The 19,484-nt window shown below is 37.4% G+C and overlaps 1 protein-coding gene across 2 annotated transcripts in view; it reads right to left on the bottom strand.

The window, feature by feature from the left end:
- Window positions 1-19,484, bottom strand: part of LOC127999018 (cotranscriptional regulator FAM172A homolog) — a 166,777-nt gene that overhangs the window by 78,664 nt on the left and 68,629 nt on the right. For both annotated transcript variants that reach the window (XM_052592155.1, XM_052592156.1), the window contains exon 8: window positions 6,080-6,199. In XM_052592155.1, the coding sequence (XP_052448115.1) occupies window positions 6,080-6,199 (120 nt within the window). The remainder of the gene's footprint in view (window positions 1-6,079; window positions 6,200-19,484) is intronic.

Here is a 19,484-nt window from a genome sequence, read left to right as displayed (position 1 = left end):
CATATTACACTATGCTTACGTTATCCCCTGTAATGTCACTCTCTTGTGAACGCACGTACGACAGAGTTAGTGGAAGCTAGAGATTACGGCTTATTAAGTTTTAAATATGAATATTTTCTTTTACCCAGCTGCATCGCTTTGCTTCAGAAGGCCTTCATTAACCCCCCAGAGCCACGTGGAGTACTCTCATGATGGATGGATGCACTTTACTGGGCTTCAAAATCTTGACCCCCATTCGCTGCCATTAAAAAGCTTGGAAAAGCCAGGACATTTTTCTTTTATATAACTCTGGTTGTATTCCTCCGAAAGGAGAAAGTCATAGACACCTAGAATAGCTTGAGGCTGAGTAAATCATGGGGTGATTTCATTCTTGGGTGAGCTATCATTTTAAATCGAAATTAAAACAAATCAACAGACAGCCCTAAAAATAAATGTTTCCTTCAGTCAATTGTCACTCTTGAGAAAAAAATAAAACAAAAAAAATGAAAAAAAAATTAAGTCTAATGTTCGAGGCAGGGATGGACAGAAATCTCTGCAGTTGTAAATGATTTATAGTCTGCAGCAAGTGAATCTGCAAGATATCAAACACACTTGTCCAAGCAGAAGGTTTTACAGTCAGCAAAGCTGTGTTTAAGACTGCAGTCTTAATGTATTAAGACAAACCAGCATAACTTGAATGGTAAAAGCAGAAAAAAAAAAAAAAAAAAAAAAAAAAAAAAAAAACAAACGATCAGAATGCATATGAAATAATAAGAAAGGTTAACCAAAATCTTGTACTCTGGAGTTGTGTTTTAGTGCCACAGGCCAAGATTCATTATTCAGGTAAAGAACAGAAACCGAACCCTTGGTGTCTAGACTGCAGCACCGCAGAGTCAAGTGGTTATCAAGAAACTGAGCTCTGATGCTTCTCCATCAGGGCCCAATAATAATGTTTACAATATAACAACCACCTCTAATAACTTATCACATGTAACTTGAAATTAAATTGTTTTAGACCCTGATCCAGACACTGGTGTATGAACACACAAACTTCTTACCTGAACATTTTAAGTGCACAACGAAATGCAATGACACATTTTACATTCATTTGATCCATTATTTAATTTAAGCTGTGGGCACCCACACACTGGTGCACTGGGAGGCATATGTATGATTGCATAACTCATTACATAATGCACCCCACCTTCTACAATCCGGCCGCTCTTTTCTCTGGCAGAGAGTCCGGAAGGTTACGCGGAGCTGAGCTCTGCCCTGACGGCTGCTCTAGCCTCTAGCTAGACTCTTAGATGAAAGTGAACGCTGGAGCTGCCGCTGCAGCAATCAAACAAGATCAGATGGAGAAAGAGAAGGCTACGGGACAGGTATGATCAGGTGAGATGAAGGGCAGTGCATTGCAACTGGATTTACTTCAGGATCCAGATTTTACACTGGATATCAAGTGGCAAGCTTACATTGTTCCACAAAATAAAACAGAAACGTCCAAAGATTCTGAAATGTACATTTTGCTATCCCATGGGCACAGAGTGTAATGAGTCGACCGATCTGGAAAAACAGAAGAACAGCTAACAGTCCTCTGCTTTCTAACAAGCATTCTGATGTGGACAGAACCACAAACTAAATTTCTCTTAATAGCATTCATATTTGTTCAATGCACAATGCACCATAACAACACTACTAAATCTACAGTGTGAAACCGACAGACTAATCAGTGTAGTCTGATTACCAAACAAATGATTCTTCAGAGTCAATTTGTTTTAGTGAACTAAACACATACTAGCGTCATCTGATTTCCAAAGAAATTATGCTAATTAGTCAGTTCTTTTTAGTGAATTGAACAAATACTGTACACAACTAGTGTACTTTTTTTCTACTATTTTATTTCTGACACAAGAAATAACTCTTAATATGCAATTATTTTTAGTGATTCTTTTTAGTGAATCAAGCACAGTCAAGCACTTACGGAGTCTTAAATCAGTTCAGTTACTGACTGTTTGCTCAATGTGCTTAAATATACACAATAAAAATATCAGTGGGGTGTAAGGCCTAATACATAGTCAATGAAACCTTTAAGTAACCAGAATGATTAAAGTAGGGTAAGTAAGGTTCCTAATATTGTTTTTGGAGTCTCCTACAACAGGTTTATATGCATGCAAGGTCAAAAAATGCATTTGTTTTCACAAAATATGCATTTAATTTCACCTAATTTTCCAACAAATCGTTCAGAGCATTTGCAAGATTCAGTCTCTCTAACCCTGTGAGCTACTCTGCTCTGATTGGTCAGATGGCCAAGTCTGTTGTGATTGTCTAAAAAAACGATACACCCATTGTCATAGTTCAGTATTTTGAACACTCAATAGAAAATACACATATATTATTTATCATACATACAGATTGTGATTCAGTGGAGTCAGCTGGTCCAAATAAACGCCATCTTCCAGGAGCATGCGTTTGGTAAAACCTGCATTGAACTCCCAGAGATTAGAGAAGCAGTTGTCAGTAAAATGATGGGAACACAAATGTATTTCCGCAGGACACAGCGTCCTCTTGACATGATGTTAACCACACAAACAAGCTACAGTGTTTGAGGTCGGGTCGAGTTGTTTGCGGACAGCCAACGCAGAACATAAGTGGGCATTATGCAAATGTTTTACCCTGTGACGTTTAGAATTACTGACGATTCGTTTAGGCTGTTCAGGGTGGATTTTTTTTTTTCTTTTGGGAGCCAATAATTATATTTATCGCGCACTTTCAGCTTTACAGCTTTGCAAATCGTTTATATTCACATACACATACATCACACTAGGGGAAGTCTTGGCCTATTGGTTGGAGAGTTTGACTCATTACCTTAAGATTGTGGGTTCGAGTCTCGGGCCGGCAATAGCATGACTGAGGTGCCCTTGAGCAAGGCATCGAAACCCCAACTGCTCCCCGGGCACCGCGGGATAAATGGCTGCCCACTGCTCCTTGTGTGTGTTCACTGTGTGTGTGTGTGTGTGTGTGTGTGTTCACTGCTGTGTGTGTGCACTTTGGGTGGCTTAAATTCAGAGCACAAATTCTGAGTACGGGTCACCATACTTGGCTGTATGTCACGTCACTTTCATGAAAGGAAATATTCAAAATGGCATAATAGGGCCACTTTAAGAGGGATCAGAACATAGTAATTCTATTCTTTGCAGTTCTCCTGACTAATTATAGATCAGTGTATATGAGCCACAGGATGTCACCTTTCTGATAATATATTCATAGTATACACATTAATGGTTGATTAGTTCAAATTGGTTGATAAGTTCAAATTTAGTACTCACTATGAACCAACAGGAATTCAAATGCAGAGCCACAAGTAGGAAAAACAGAGTGGCAGACAGTGAAGAGAGAACAGTTTGTCTAGAATCTCCTCAAACTCAAAATTCATGCCACTGATATGACAAGAAACAGAGACTGTTGAAACTGGAACACAGAGATGGAAGAGTGAGCCCTGACATGAAGCTATCCAACCCTGACGCACCACTCTTACTTAAAGGCACACTTTGATGCATCTATAATTACTACATAATGCCTTCGAAAAAAAATCTAATTTCAATGAAAAGAAAGAGAGAGCGAGAGGCAGCATGCTGAAGACATTAATCGGCCTGTGTTTGATGTGCCTGATCAGAAACGTGTCTGTTAGGAGTTAAAGGGAGCAGTAATTAAGCCACAGATGGCCTGTTTTCAGCCAATCTGTTATGACGAGCTAGAGATTTCTGTCCTCAACTCAACTTTTTGTTTCCACCTTTTCCATCTTGGTCTCTAATTCCTTTCACCTTGTACCTATTTTAAAGGCCTATTCACACCAAGTCACGTGACCAGCTCTCTCATTAGATTGGGTTACTGTCAATGAAATGCACAGATGATTTGAGTTCTTGTTTGTCAGTATACAATATTAAATGAATTAATAAATAAAAACTGAAGTAATACAATATAAATAAATAAAAATGTCAAGTTTCACATGAGGAGGTCCATTACTGGTCCATTTACCAAACTATAAAAAAATAGTATGTCAAACATCTAAAATTATTCAACTTTGACTGGAAATGTTATACGAGTTCATTTATAAGATCTATACAGAAAATCTGTGTTTATAAGTTCTTCTCATCTAACTTATCAGAATATTCCTGCCACTCCATACCAAAGACAACGAAACCATTGAAAGGCATAAGCATGGTTTATATATGAAATAGTGTGTCTAAGTGAGCATTTCGCCTGTGTATGTGTGTGTTTGGAAGCAAGAAAAGGGGGAAAAACAGGGATGCATCAGAGAAAGACGGCTAAACAGATCTCTGGAGAAAGACCACCATGCCTCAACCAGCAAAGGGGCTGTCATGGCCACAACGCCACATAAATATTTAACAGTTATATTCAAATTACGAAAAACTGAGACTCCAGCCTCAGATAAAAACATATTCTTGGAATTATCAGTGGAATGCTAAGTCGTGGCCATCCACTCCACCCTCCCTTCTCTCAATTTAAAAGAAAAGTGAAAAAGGGTTCATGAAAGAGCTCCCATGTAGGTGAAGGAGAGTTTACGAAAGAAAGCGATGTTATGTTAGGTCAAGGGTTAGCCAGCATGCTCCTGAAGAACTTGTCCTAACAATGCGCACACCTAGACTAGAGATTGTGACAAGCTACCTGACCTTTGACCCCAGAGGTGATGTAACACATGGTACATAGCTGAAAACCGAAAGTTCACAAGGTTCAAGTACAGGGTTAGTTCAACAAAAGAATGACCAAAAAGAATTGGTTATCATTTTCCCTTTGTGTCATTCGAAACAAGTATTACTGACTGAAAACAAAAGGGAATGATCTTAATAATCTGTGCCATATAATTAGCTGTCAAGGACAATATAGCACCGTAAAAGTACCTCACAAGATTTATACACTAGATTTCAAGTCTTGTAAATCATTCAATAGCTTTGTGTAAGAAACCGACCACAACATTATTCTTGAGAACTCTTCACCTCCAGCATAGTTCTCCAAATGTCCTGCTCGAGATTGATATGAATGTGAAATACAACTACCAATTACTTTCACCATCAATGATTTCAAAACTTCGCAGCATATTTCAACATATTCGGCAGGATGAAAAATGTGTTGAGAAGGAAAAAAAAATGCAAACTGTAATAAACTGTTACTGTAATAGAACGAAAAGCGAAGACATCTGGAGCAGAAGGACTGAAAATCAACTACGACCAATTTCTGAAGACGCTTTCTTCGATCATTGGAGCAATTGAAGATATCGCAAGATGACAGCGATCTCAATGTAGGACAATGCTCTAACCTGACGGAGAGATCTTCTCAAACATAAGATTAAGCCTGAAGTAAAACAACAACTAGCTTTGAACAGGCCAAGAACATGATAGATTCATCATATGGGAGGTTTGTGGTCTACATTGGCCCAAATTTTATTACATATTTTTTTAATGGTCAAAATGTCATTAGATTACAAATAATTATAGTTTTTTTTTTTTTTATTAGTTATGTATTAAAACATTATTTTTTTACTAATTTAAAGTGAATGGTAAAATATTGTAATCTAGTTGCTGTATAATTGTATTAATTAATAAATAAGTGATAAAATAAATGATGACCAAATGTTCCTTTTGGGTTCCATTAACCCTATGCACATCAAACTTCTTTTTTTTCTTCAAATGAGAGACTACGTAAAAAAACATTTATTATCCGTCGTTCTGGCTTGTGTATTCTGCGACCGACTGCCCATATCATGACCTGTCTCTCTTAACTCTCAGGGTCTGATGTTATGCATAATCGTCTTAATGCTTTTACAAAGCTGTAGCTCTCATTGCAGTTTCTCATTCTTTCTTCATTCCTCCCTCCTGCTTAAGGAAGTCTTAGTGTCTGCCTTAGGACAAGGATGAACTGGATTGTTTACAAAAGCACTTTCTCAAAGAAACTACGCATTATTTATTTTTAACCCTTTACTCTTTCTTTTGCTGCTTTTCACACAGGTGAACACCACTGTGTGTGCGCTGAGGGAGTGTAGGGGGAGGGCTTTTCATAATAATAACCTCTAACAACTACTTACCAAATTCACAAATGACAAGCCGCCATAGCTGTGTGCCACGATGAAGATGTTTTTCGCAAGTGATTTCGAGATGAAGTGGTCCCACACATAGAGTGTGTGTTCTTCTGGAGTGCTGTTTTCCTGCAAGGAGAGAGTGGGAATAATTGAAGTTAAAGGGGTCGTATAATGATTTTCCTTCACATTTCAAAACAGGGGTTTTCAAGCTAGAATCCAGAGACCCCCAAGGGGCTGCAAGAGAGTGAAATAAAGAAAGAAAGATTACACTTTAAAAAAGCTAAATAATAAAATGCTAAAAAAATAAACTTATTTAAAAGTTGATTTAAATAAGTAAAAAGTAATGTCATTTAATGTATCAAAATAGCATACATATCTAAAAATGAATAACTATATAAATAATAATTTTAAATAATTATATTTATTATAATAATTAATTAATTAATCTGTTCATTCATTCAGTATAATTTGGTCTTTGGTCTTCACCAGGATGTTCATACCATAAAAAAACAAACAGTAACTTTCTAAATGAAAACGACTTCTCTAGTCCAAAAATACGTTGGACTAAATTAAACTACTGAAACTAATCTGCAAAACTGCACCATTCTAAACTTCTGCACATTACTGACATCAGACAGATACAGGAACACTCACATTTTCTATTTAGGCTATAACAGGTGTTTGCAGCTTAGAGTAATGCTGAAATTTGTGTGCTCATGAATCCTCTCATTATAGGACACAAATTGTAGACATTATGGACGATTCATTATGCAAATATTTATTGTGTAATAACAGAGACTTGTGAGATTGCTATGAAGTGAGGTGTCTTTTAGAGATTAGAAATGCAGCACTCTTTGCTGGCATTCTGCCATGCCATATAAACCATGCAGGCAACAGCCGCTTGCTTTAGTTAAAAATAAAAGTGTTCTGTGACGGTTTCAAACATTTCATGGAGAAAATAGTAACAGAACTAGTAATAACTAATTACTAGTTAATTTTCAAATAAAGTAATCATAACAGTAATGTGATTACTTTTAAAAGAAGTAATCAATAATGAGTAATTTGATTACATTTTCAGAGTAACTTGCCCAACACTGAATATGTGTGTAGAGCATTCACTCAGTATCATTTTCTCATCATGATTTTGCCAAGACAGACATCGAGTTCCTCAATCAACATTACGGTCCAAAAATATAGAAAGTCCATACCACTAAACCTAACCCTACCTCTAAACCGAACACTACCCTTAGTTTATTTTAAAATCAGAGGGAAATGATGGGTGAATAAAAAGGGTGTATAAGCATCTAGCCCTGATTTTAAGCCTAAAACTGACATTTCTAGAAATCTCTATACATTCTGATTGGTTGGTTGGACTGTTGTTCCAGGATCAACAAGAATGTTGATCCAGGAACATGTTTGGTGAAATCGTGTTCATCGTAATATTCTGTTCTGGGGGTGTTTCTCTTCACCAGGGACTGGAGCACTTGTCAGGATAGAAAAATGGATGGGGCAAAATACCGTTAAAATATTGAGGAAAATCTGCAGCCCTCTGCCAGAAAGTTGCCAATGGAGAGAAGGTTTACCTTCCAGCATGACTATGACCCAAAGCACAGAGAAAAACTGACTGAAAATATGATGAATGTCCTTGCATGGCCTAGTCAAAGCCCAAGTCAGAAGACTGCAGTCCACAAACGCTCACCATCAAGTTTAACTGAATGTGAGCAGTTCTGCAAAGAAGAGTAGGCAAATATTGCAAAGTCTAAATGCGCAAAGTTAGCAGAAACAAATCCCAACCAATGTTAATTTCATTCGTCAACAAAAAAAAAAATTCACAGATGAAAAACTTTTTTCACACTGTTGATGCATGCACACAGAAAAGCACTTATCACAGCACACAAGTACTGAATTCAGCTGCCTTTTGCGTCGCATGAACGGAGAAATACAGACAATGTTGAATTGTCCATTTTGACGAGTGTTCACGTAAACACACTCACTGACGTCTTAAGTGAATGTAAATAGTTGGGAGAATAATAGGCATATACAGTATCAGTATAACTCTTTCGTACATTCAGTTTTAAAGGGACAGCGATCTACTGTAACTGCTGTTGTATGTGTCATTAAAATTAATAAACCAACAACAGACAGAGAGAAAATCACTCACTGATCTGGACCAAATGACATTAGTAACCCTAATAAGGATTAATCTAAATCTATTTATATAAATAAACGTACGCCTGAAAGAATGAAGAATGTGTTAAGTTGTTATAAAGAATAATAAGAAATTATATAACTATATATGTATTTAAAAAAAAAAAAAAAGTTTGAAGTTAAAGACTGCCTGAAGACGTGCACATATATACTCTCACACAGCCACATTCACTCAGTTAAATATATCTTAATCAATGAATCTTGCATACTGCAAATGCCTCCAATGCAAAACTCAATAGATTGTTCGATGTCAAGTTGAAATCTTAATTTGTACCCCACTGACTGATCAATACGGCCTCTATACGAGCGATAAACACATAATCGGCCTACGTGGGAAGGTCACACAAGCAGGGCACAAACACAGCACTTGTAATTAACACTGGCCTGGGGTTATAATGCTCAGCAAATGCAAGGCGAGAGAGAGAGAGAGAGAGAGAGAGAAAAAAGTGCATTCATTCATTCACTGGCGCATGCAACATTGATCGGTGTATCTGTTCGTAAATACAGCAAACCTTTAAATGCAGAATAACAACTAAATTAGAGGAAAATCGCTAGCAACAAGTAAGTGAATGTGACTGTCGGTAACATAAAACGGAGGATGCGGCAGCTATACAGCTGCATGATATAAAGAGCTGGCCTTGTCGCAATCAGCTCCTGAAAGTTTGCAGCCTTGCCCTGTATTTAGCCTCTCTCTCATGATCTTGCATCAGCTCTCCCACATTGATTAGCTTTTTGAAAAGCACTATAATAAGTGAATTAGAGCTGAAGGAGCTGGCAGGAGGGAAGAGATTTCCTGTCCCCAAGATGGCTTGTGCTGGCGAATGGACACAAATATGAAAGTAAATAAACCGGTTGGTGGGAGGAGGGGTTACGGCGTGATGCAACTGGCAGAAAGCGCTGAGCACAGATCTCCTTGGACGACTGGGAGGTGGGTGCAGGGCGGTGAAAACAGGCACGAGTTTGCATGTCTTTCTCTCGCACCCTCGGACATCAAAGCGGTTTGAAGAACCAAAGCTGAGTCATCACAGTGCAGCACATTTCATATTCATAAGCTCTCTGTGCTCACACACATGAAACCTGGACATAAAGCCACAAAGAGGTGCAGCAGCTGGTGATTAGTTTATATCCGCTTATTATATAAAAACCCCTGGACATATTGCATTCATGATATTTTAAAGAATCACAAAATAAGAACTTTCTCCACCTCTGAAAGAACGGTTTAATTCAGCTGATGTTACCAAGGCCATGCAGGCAGGGAAATACAGAAACTAGCTGACATACTGTAAATCAGCAGAGCCCACCCTCAAAGCATGAGTGATAATTACTGAACAGACATAGCTAAAGTAGTAAATAATAATAATAATAAAAAAATGAAGTTAAAATAAAAATATTATGAAACAAAAACGTAACAAAAATTTAAGAATATCATGTCATAAATGGTTTGCTCAATAGAAATAGTAATGAAATCCTTAAAAACTACAACTACTTTTAATATCAATTTTCACAATCTAATCAAATTGACTTTTCTAATTTGTTTCACTGCAAAATATTTACTGCGCAGAAGTTACAATTTACAAATGCAATTTCAAGAGTGTATCTCAGGAGCTTATGTTATGGTGAAGCAAACATAAAACTGACCATTGTGTTGTTCTGTTTGTGCATAAGTGTGTTTGTGTATTTCAATGAATTCATTCTCCACTATTGTACAAAAGTGATGCCACATAAACCAGGTAACATCCCTTTCTCCTTATCAGCCCAGCACAGAGTCTGACACCTGGCTTGCACGTACACACAAGCACACAGTCCACCGACTCCCTCCAACCCTTCCCCTATGACTGACAACCTCCTCTGATAGAGCTCACACTTATCTAAACAGCATTTGCATATTTGTGTAATTATTTCCTAGGGTTAATTAGCTCCTGCGAAACAATATGCCCGTAGAGACCGGTTCCTGGTGACAGGTTCCCCCTTCTCTCTCTCTTGCTGTCAGCCCTCATCTCCTCCATGCATGTGCAAGACCTGGAAGACTCCCAGATCGTGGAGACTTGTTGCTCATGTCTCAATGTTTCTGCATTCATATGGACATTCACTTCCTGCTTTGCTAGCATCCAAAAATACAAATGCTAAAATAGTTGCACGAATGGTCTCTTCGTCTCTCATAGGGTGGACAAGAAAACGATAAACTGTCCACATACTAGTTTACAGATAAATACATAAACATTTTATTCTTATTTAAGGGTGAAAATCTCATTTTCTATTATGCAGAGGCATCACAGTTCAAGACTGAGAAAATAAACATGGAAGTGGATCCATATAAATATTCAATGGTTTTACTTATTGGAACACATACTGACATACTACTGCATTTTTGCTAAATATTGTATTTATATATATATATATATATATATATATATATATATATATATATATATATATATATATATATATATATATATATATATATATATATATATACATACATACATACATACATACACGCATATATATATATACACACACATACATGCATATATATATATATATATACACACACATACATGCATATATATATATATATATATATATATATATATATATATATATATATATATATATATGTATATATATACATATATATATATATATACACACATATATATATATATTAGGGATGTCAAATGTCGATTATTTCCATGATCGATCGTCGTTTAAATTAACGATCAATTAATCGATTAATCGTTAACCATAATACTGCAAAATGCGTCTATTGCAGGCACGCAGTCAGCAGTATGACAGGATGTGCAAAAGCCACACACACACACAAAACGCGAATTCTCACTTGAATTAAAGAGGTTTTAGCCTGAATAAAATGCTAGTAGCAGGATTATAAAATGAATAGATGCGATTATGATCATTTGATAAAATTAAGAGAGCGCGCCATACTTTTGAGGTCATTTTACTTTATTGACAGTTTCCAATCCCGCACGGAGAAGGCTGAACGCGCCTCTTTAAATGGTTTTGTGGTTCTCGTTGTTGTATTTTAAAGCACAATTGCAATGTTTTCAACTGACATTATTGTATTTAAAATACAATTATCCGAAATGTGGAGCGCGTGTGACTGCGCTGCACATTAAGTGAACTACATCGGCGCTGCTGCACCAAAACACACTGTTGCTCACATTAATTTGATCCTGCTGGATTCTGTCCTAGAAAATGTTAGATTTTTAAAAATCCGGCATACAGCGCATTAGATCGTGACAGTGCATGCGTGCAGACGAGGATGAGCGAGCGCGGCTTTGGCTAGATTTATTTGGAGGTTATTGCTCATGTCTCATTCGGCACAAATCGAAATGTTTCCATATTCGCAATGTATTTGAATGTTAAACTATTATTTATAATGTAAACTAGGCTTGTACTTAACACGCATTCGCATATAGACGGAAAAGATGATCCTCTTCATATGAGCAAAAACGTCCTTGGCATAACAGCAGAGTGGACCGGTATAGTACGCTCTATTTAAACTGACCAATGTAACCTTTTAATGTTTAGTTGACTATTTTATTTTGATAATGAACAGACTGCGATGTAAGTTTGAATCGCTAGAATATACGTGTGCAGCAGGCTCCGGCGCGATCGAAACAGCTGAGACATTAAAAAATATATATATATTTTCCGCAAAAGTGTTTACTTTCATTTGTGCACACTCACAATAAAAACAGAAGATTTGTGCTCCTGTAAAATAAAGCAAACAAACAGAATGCGTTGTCATCCTTTTTTTTTTTTTTTGTGAACTTATGGAGCGCCCACACTTCTGTTTTAAATCCGTTAATCTTAATTATTTAAGTCGGATATATTTCGCATAGCCTATTTAAAAAAAAAATTAAAAAAAAAAACATGAAAACAAATTGTTATTTTTATGTTGGGCCTATTACTTAGTAGGCTATAAATTTTCCTTAAAGCATCCCATTTTGTCCCAGGGCTTAGAACCTGTGCCCTAGTCAGGTCCATGCAGAAACTTGTGAACGATGCTCGGCATCACCGTTTAGTGACAGCAGTGAATGCTCCAGGAATGTGTCGGTCACAGCGCCTATTAATCGCTGTTTTGAATCCAGCAATTATTTATTTTGAAATTATAAGATCTGATTATGACAAGTGTGGTATAAAAGCTTTGTTTATTAGAGGAATAATAGGTTAACTGGAAAATGTTAGATCGCGACCATGCTTTTGGACCCCATAGTCTTCATTTACGCGTCTTTGTTCTGGTTTGCCGGTTGGTCACGAATTTCCACAAATTCAGTAGCTATATTTAGGCATTGTTTCTTTTTGCTAAATATTCATAGTCTAACCCTCTAATTTCCCAGGTTTATTTTATTATCTTTCGCTTTTAATAACTGTTTTCGCATCTCTTACTGTGGTAAACATGGGAAGGGAAATTAAAGATTTCATGAATTAAGAATTCGTTCGATTTATTAATTTGTTCCCTTATTTCACTTAAATCATGGGTTATTTAGGGAACAAAATTAATGAAACATGGACAATTGCCACATTAATAATTCGTAGGAATGAATTAACAAGTTGTAGGAATGAATAGACTACCTGTCCTGTCACTGTGTCCCGCAGCCCTGCAAAGCGCACGATATAAAACAGTTATCTGATGAAATGATTAGTAACTACATTTCTATTGCTTTTAATGTTGAAGAACTTTTATGTTGTTTCTATTTTAATGTACTTTAAAGTTTAAATCACATTAAAAGCTTAATTTGTACATTGTGAATGAATGATGATGATTTTATATATCGTCACCGTCACTCACAGCCGCTCGCACGTGTTGAGTGCGCATGAGCCGCACGCAGCCCAACATTGAATGGGTTAACCGACCATCGACAGCCTTAATCGATTGCATCTCTTATCGACAATTAATCGATCGATACACACATATATATATATATATATATATATATATATATATATATATATATACACACATATATATATATATATATATATATATATATACACATATAAATATATATATATATATATATATATATACACATATATACATATACATATATATATATATATATATATATATATATATATATATATATATATATATAGAGAGAGAGAGAGAGAGAGAGAGAGAGAGAGAGAGAGAGAGAGAGAGAGAGAGAGGAGAATATTCACTCCATATTGCTCATTTTAATGTTTTTGTCTATCACAGCACATGATGAATAATTACACAGCAGGACACTCTCACATTTGACTTACAAAACAAAAATAAATCAACAAACAAATAAGTAATAATAATTGGATCATTTTATATTCATAGGCAAAATCCAACTAAACAATGTTGATCCAGTAAAAATCAATAGATTCCTGTCAAACCCCATGCCATGTCAACAGCACATGAACAGTATGTGGCCACATGCATGTGTCAGTATGTATCTTAACTGATATGGACTGCAGTTTCCTCATACCGTTTCATATCAGCACAACAAACAGCATCCGGCATCTTCTATTATATTAGTACTAGGGCTAGGCAGTATGTCAATAATATAATATCGAAAATTGACTTTAAAAATATTGAGATATACGATAATACTGTCTACCTAAGCCCTGCCCCCGCCGAGACAATATTGCCCACATGCACCATAAACACACACTATGTACAGTTTGGTCATAATTATTGCCACAAAGTTTGGTTCTAACTTTCTTAGTTTGTGCTTAAACTAACAGAAAACATTAGCTTTGCCGTTATATTGGTGTTGCTCATACTTTTCCCACTGTTCTTATAGAATTTTAAATAAATTTAGTTTTGCGAGGAGAACAGTTGAGAAAAAATAATAGAAATCACATCACATGACCATTTTTAGTAGCAAAAATAGTTCAGTCAGCTCTTCAGAAAGACTGGTATTGATACATTTTAAATTTAAATGCCGAAATATAACATTTCATTTCTAGTCTGTAAAGGCTACTTGTCCTAATCAGACCAAGAACATTCTTCAGAACACTCTAATATCACCTCAAGCTAGAAGCTCAGCTAGAAATAACAAGCCAACTCTTTCTAGCCACACTGGGCGAACACAGTCCCCTTAGCTCATTTCAATGGCCAGGGGCAGCTTTTCTGCCCGACATAGGATTATTTTCATTTAGTTAAACAATTAAATGTTATACAATCAAAGGAGGTAATCAAAGGAGTTGCGTGTTTTGTATCATCACTGGAGCCATTAGAATGTGGACCTACTTTCCCGGTGTTTACCGAGATTCACAAATGTCCATTAGCCTGTTGCTAGCTACACATGGCTAGCCCTTACAGAGACTGCAGACTGATAGTAAGAAATAGGAGTCTTGGAAAGCTGATAATGCTGAGGGATTTGAAAGTTGGCAGTGTGAATGCTGGGTTTGTATACTCGGATAAGGCTGAGACTGGGTTTCATGGCGGAGTGTGGACTTCCTGATAGCGCTGTTAGTGTGCATGGAACACTAGACGCCTCAGGCTGGCAAAACCAGCACTGGCACTCACTTCCTGCAGATTTGCCGTCCACACCTGGCCAGTTCCAAACAAAGTGCTCCTTCAGAAAAGAGTGTGACCGTGGCAGCAGCCTTCATATCTAACTGAGAGGAAAAGAGGTGGGGTGGGGGGGTGGAACATGAACCAAGGAGATGACTTGAAAATAACAAGTAATTAACCACTAGCGAACTCACCAAAAGCCAGTAAAATGACAAACAAGGCCAACGGGAAAGATGTGGGCAGAATAGCAGCATGCTCAGGGAAAACAACAAATGAAAAAGGCATTGGGGGGGGGGGGGGGGTACAGACACCCTAAGAGAGCTCTTTAAAAAAATTGGGTGGAGGTATGGTGCTGATAAACACGAGACTGTACTGTGACATCACTGTGACCTTGTTAGCATGGAGCTAATCTCGACAAAATTTGCTCGTGCATTGTTTCAAATCAATATCTCATTAACAAACTACAAAGGCCTAGGCAAAAGACAGCTCTTGGCTGCATGTGGGCAGAAAGGTCATCTCTGTGACATCTCAACCCGTCTCTCCCAAAGCCTGTGATTGTCAGATTAAATTACTGCCTCATTTTAATTGATGTTTGGGGGGGCACAGACAGTGGTTTGTGTATCATTTGGTGGTGAAGGCCTGCTGTGAAGGCCCTTGCCTGGGCTTCTGACAGCAGATTGGATGTGTTTCTTGGTTGACCTAACGGGAAGATTGGGAGCAGACATCTGAGCCGCGTTACAGCAGGATTCGCCCCGAGAGCGATTACAATGCACAGCTTCAGAGAGAGGAGATCTCAGATGGTGGCAAGGGTTGACAAGCAGTTCATACGCAAAAAATAACAGGACAACACGTACATACAGGCACATGGAGACAGCTGCCTCAGACACACAGTCACTTCACATTCCATCTCTCACTGTCTTGCGCTCTCTCGCTCTCTGAGAGAACAGCAGAACAACTCAGAACAGCAGCAATAGATGGTTTAAAGCAAACTGTATGAACGATTGTCTGACTGCTGATGTAAGCTATGCAAGTAAACCAAATTAAAAAAAGAAAGACAACTGTCACAACTTGTGCATCTTTTATGTTTATCTAAGTGGCTAAAGTTTGTTGAAATTTATTTATGTATGTATTTATTTCTTCTCATATATGTGACCCTGAACCACAAAACCAGTCTTAAGCAATAGCCAAAAAAAAAACATTGTATGGGACAAAAATATAAATTTTTCTTTTATGCCAAAAATCATTAGGATATTGAGTAAAGACCATGTTCCATGAAGTTATTTTGTAAATTTCCTATCATAAATATATCAAAACTACATTTTTGACCAGTAATATGCATTGCTAAGCACATTATTTGGACAACTTTAAAGGCGATTTTTTGGCACCCTCAGATTCCAGATTTTCAATCTCGGCCAAATATTGTCCTTTTTTTAAGTCAGTGGAGCTCAAAATAAATAAATACACTCTCACACACAGCAGATGCCCCCTCACTTGAAACACCAGAGAACCTCATAACCTGTGATTCTGACCTCTGCTGTGGCCACATCACTAGTTCAGAAGTTTAATTAAGGCATGTCTGGTCGCCACGCTTGTGTTGGCAATTAGGGGTTATGTGGAAGGTCTTCAAGGCCAAAGTTCACATACACACAGAGGACCTCCAGAAGTGTCCCTGAACTATGGGAACACTGACTGAGGCTGATACAACCCGAGCCAGAATACAAGTCTCTTGACATCTCCGGCTCGGCTGGGCCATATCTAATAGACATGCAGGTTAGGGATGTACGAGCCATGCATTGGGAAACAGTACATCTCCAAAACACGGATTCCTCTCATCCCCGGGGGCACAGGAGAGAGAAGACGAGGGATAAATAATGGATGGCGTTCCTGTGGAGACGACGGACGCAGTAGAGGTACACAAAGTAGGAACCCCAGCCGTAACCCCTTGAACCGCCGATAACGTTTTACCAGTGCCCTATTGGTGACACCTTTAGATGATTTAGGAGTGCATTTTAGGGACAACACAACATGCTTGCATTCATAATCATTTATAATCATATGCAAGATACTGGTAAGGCATTACAACCATATATGTCAACATTTGGGTACCAAAACCCAGGAGATTACTAAACACTGTGCTGTTTTCTGTACCTCTGTTACACAGTCATACTGTTGATTTAATATGCTGAGTAACATCATATTTCCCAGCATGTCCGATATTAAAATCAGTGCAACACACTTTGCAAATGGCATGGGGATTGCTGATATGGCTTAGAGATATGAAATTAAATTATTCTGTCCAGCTGTTGTTACATTTATTTATCTTATTACTATTATTTTTTTAAGAAGGAATTAATTATTTGGCAAGGATATTTCTATTCAAGAATAATAAAAAATTATCAGTTTCTACAAGAACATTACAACTGTTTTCAACATTAAATATAAAAAGAGGTCTCTTGAGCAGCAAATCTCCATATTGAATAATTTCTGAAGAATCACGTGATACTGAAGACTGGAGTAGTGGCTGCTGAAAATTCAGCTTTGCCATCACAGGAATAAATTGCAGTTGACAAATAATCCTATTATTTATTATTATACTCAGGTTGCAAGTCCTTACATGGAAATAATCTGGCCATAAAATATGCTAATTACTAACTTCATGCATGTGCTCCCTTAAAAAGCAATCCAATGTGAAATTGTCAGAAGAAAAATAAACTATGCAAGAAAGAAAACTTGTAGGCAATAATTCATAAAGACCCAATGGGTCTTATTCATGAAACATGAGCAAAACTAATTTCTGTGTAAACTGCACGTAAAACTGTTGCATGAATGGATGCACAAATGATTTACACAGTTCTGCTCGTGTTTCATGAATAAGGTACAATGTGCTGTGCCCCATTACATCAACCCAGAACACTTCTATCATAACTATAAAGGCCATTTTTCTGAATTATATAAAACAGATCCAACACTTAAATGTTACTGCCTCGAAAATCAATTCATGGCAAATGCGACAAGAAGCAGAACTGTGTGTTACAAAACAATGTAAAGCAGAGGCCTAGTGTCAATGGATGTTTTATTTTTCTCTTGTTAGGTCATAGCGTGCATGATGTATGAAAGCGACGGCGATCTTGAGTGTTCAATAAACTCATGCCATCTCCGCAAGTATCTGACACTTAAAGTTCTGCAGGCACTTAAGAGAAGAATAAACGGAGAGATGGAAAGAGCAAGAAAAGAAAAACACCTCCTACAAGCTGCTGCATCTGAACGTTTGACGAAGTGCTCTCCCTTTCTCTCACAGCCAAACCGTTTCACAAAAAAAAAAAAAAGCAACAATAAGAAATGTGAGAAAAAAAAAAAAGTGTTAGGAGAAGGATTCTAGTCATTTACAAAAATAAGTGGTGCTTTAGAGAAAGGTTGAGCGTACTGGGCTTTTTGTCCACTTGCTCTTTTCCCCTTGGGGCTGGGACCCTAAGCTGGGTCCGCTCAGGCCTGAATGAAATCTTTGGAAGCTTCTTAAGCTCTGAATGTGGGTTTTGTTCTTGCTATTCCTCCGCTTGGCTGACAGAAAATAGGTAACTGGATTAGGCCTCAAATTCAGAGTAAAGTGAACTCCCAAAAAAACTTTGTATGCCACCCCCACTATTTGAGCCCCCCGGTTCACATGTCCACCCCTCTCCTTCGGCGTCAGCAGACGTGGGCCACTGGGGCTGTGATCTGTAAGATTGCGGAGAGATTAGTCCGGGCTGGGGGCTCACAGCCTGAAGGGGGGCTAAAAAGTAAGAGTGCTAAAGGCAGTTAAGGGCTCCTTAATGGGGGTAAGGAAGTGTATTAATCAACTCCGCGCTACCAAAGCCCGGAGCTGCAGGGCCCGGCCAGAGTGGTGTGCAGGTGGTCTAGTGCTCTACGGGGAGTCAAGGAGGGGAGGAGCAGAGGTTCAGTCGTGTACAATGCCACTATAAAAGATTAAAAACTTTGGGAGAATGGGACTCGATGCGACCCGCCTCCTACTCTAGAAGCTGAGAGGATGGGTTGAGAGGAGGAGAAAACACACACAAGCTAATGTACCTGGACATCAATGCATTTACTAATTTATAAAAAAAAAAAAAAAAAAAGAAGAATTTAAGTGTGTGAAAAATATTTTGAGTAGACTCATAGACAACAGTCTACAATCATATTGGCCACAATGCTTCTATGTGTTACCAAATAATGTGTGTGCTAATATGAAGTCATGGAGGACTTCAGTGCTGGTTATCAAATCAATCTGTGTGGGTGATTCTTTGAGTCTCTGAACACAAATATATAAATTCATGTGTATGATGCCTATGTCTTTGTACACTTTTGTACACTTTTTGGTATCTTACTGAAAGAAAGCCAATGAACACAGGGCAGTAATTCATACCCAGGATGTACAAAAACACTTAACGCTTAAAATAATTAGATTAATTAAATAAGGCTACCTAAAACAATTAATCTAACAATAAACAATCACATTTCTTTATTATTATTTGTAAATAAAAAGGCAAAACATTTTTGTAATTTTTGGTCATTTCGGTTACTTTAGAAAAAAACGATTGGGTCACACTTTAAAATAAGGTTCAATAAGATTTGTTAACATTAGTTAACTGCTTTTTAAGCATTTATCGATTCTAGTTAAATGTTAATTTTAGCATTTACCAATACATTAAATTA

The sequence above is a fragment of the Carassius gibelio genome, chromosome A5 (assembly GCF_023724105.1).
Source record: "Carassius gibelio isolate Cgi1373 ecotype wild population from Czech Republic chromosome A5, carGib1.2-hapl.c, whole genome shotgun sequence".
NCBI classification, from domain to species: Eukaryota; Metazoa; Chordata; class Actinopteri; order Cypriniformes; family Cyprinidae; genus Carassius; species Carassius gibelio.
The sequence above is the reverse complement of the archived record's forward strand: the minus strand, read 5'-3'. Positions and strand labels throughout refer to the sequence as shown.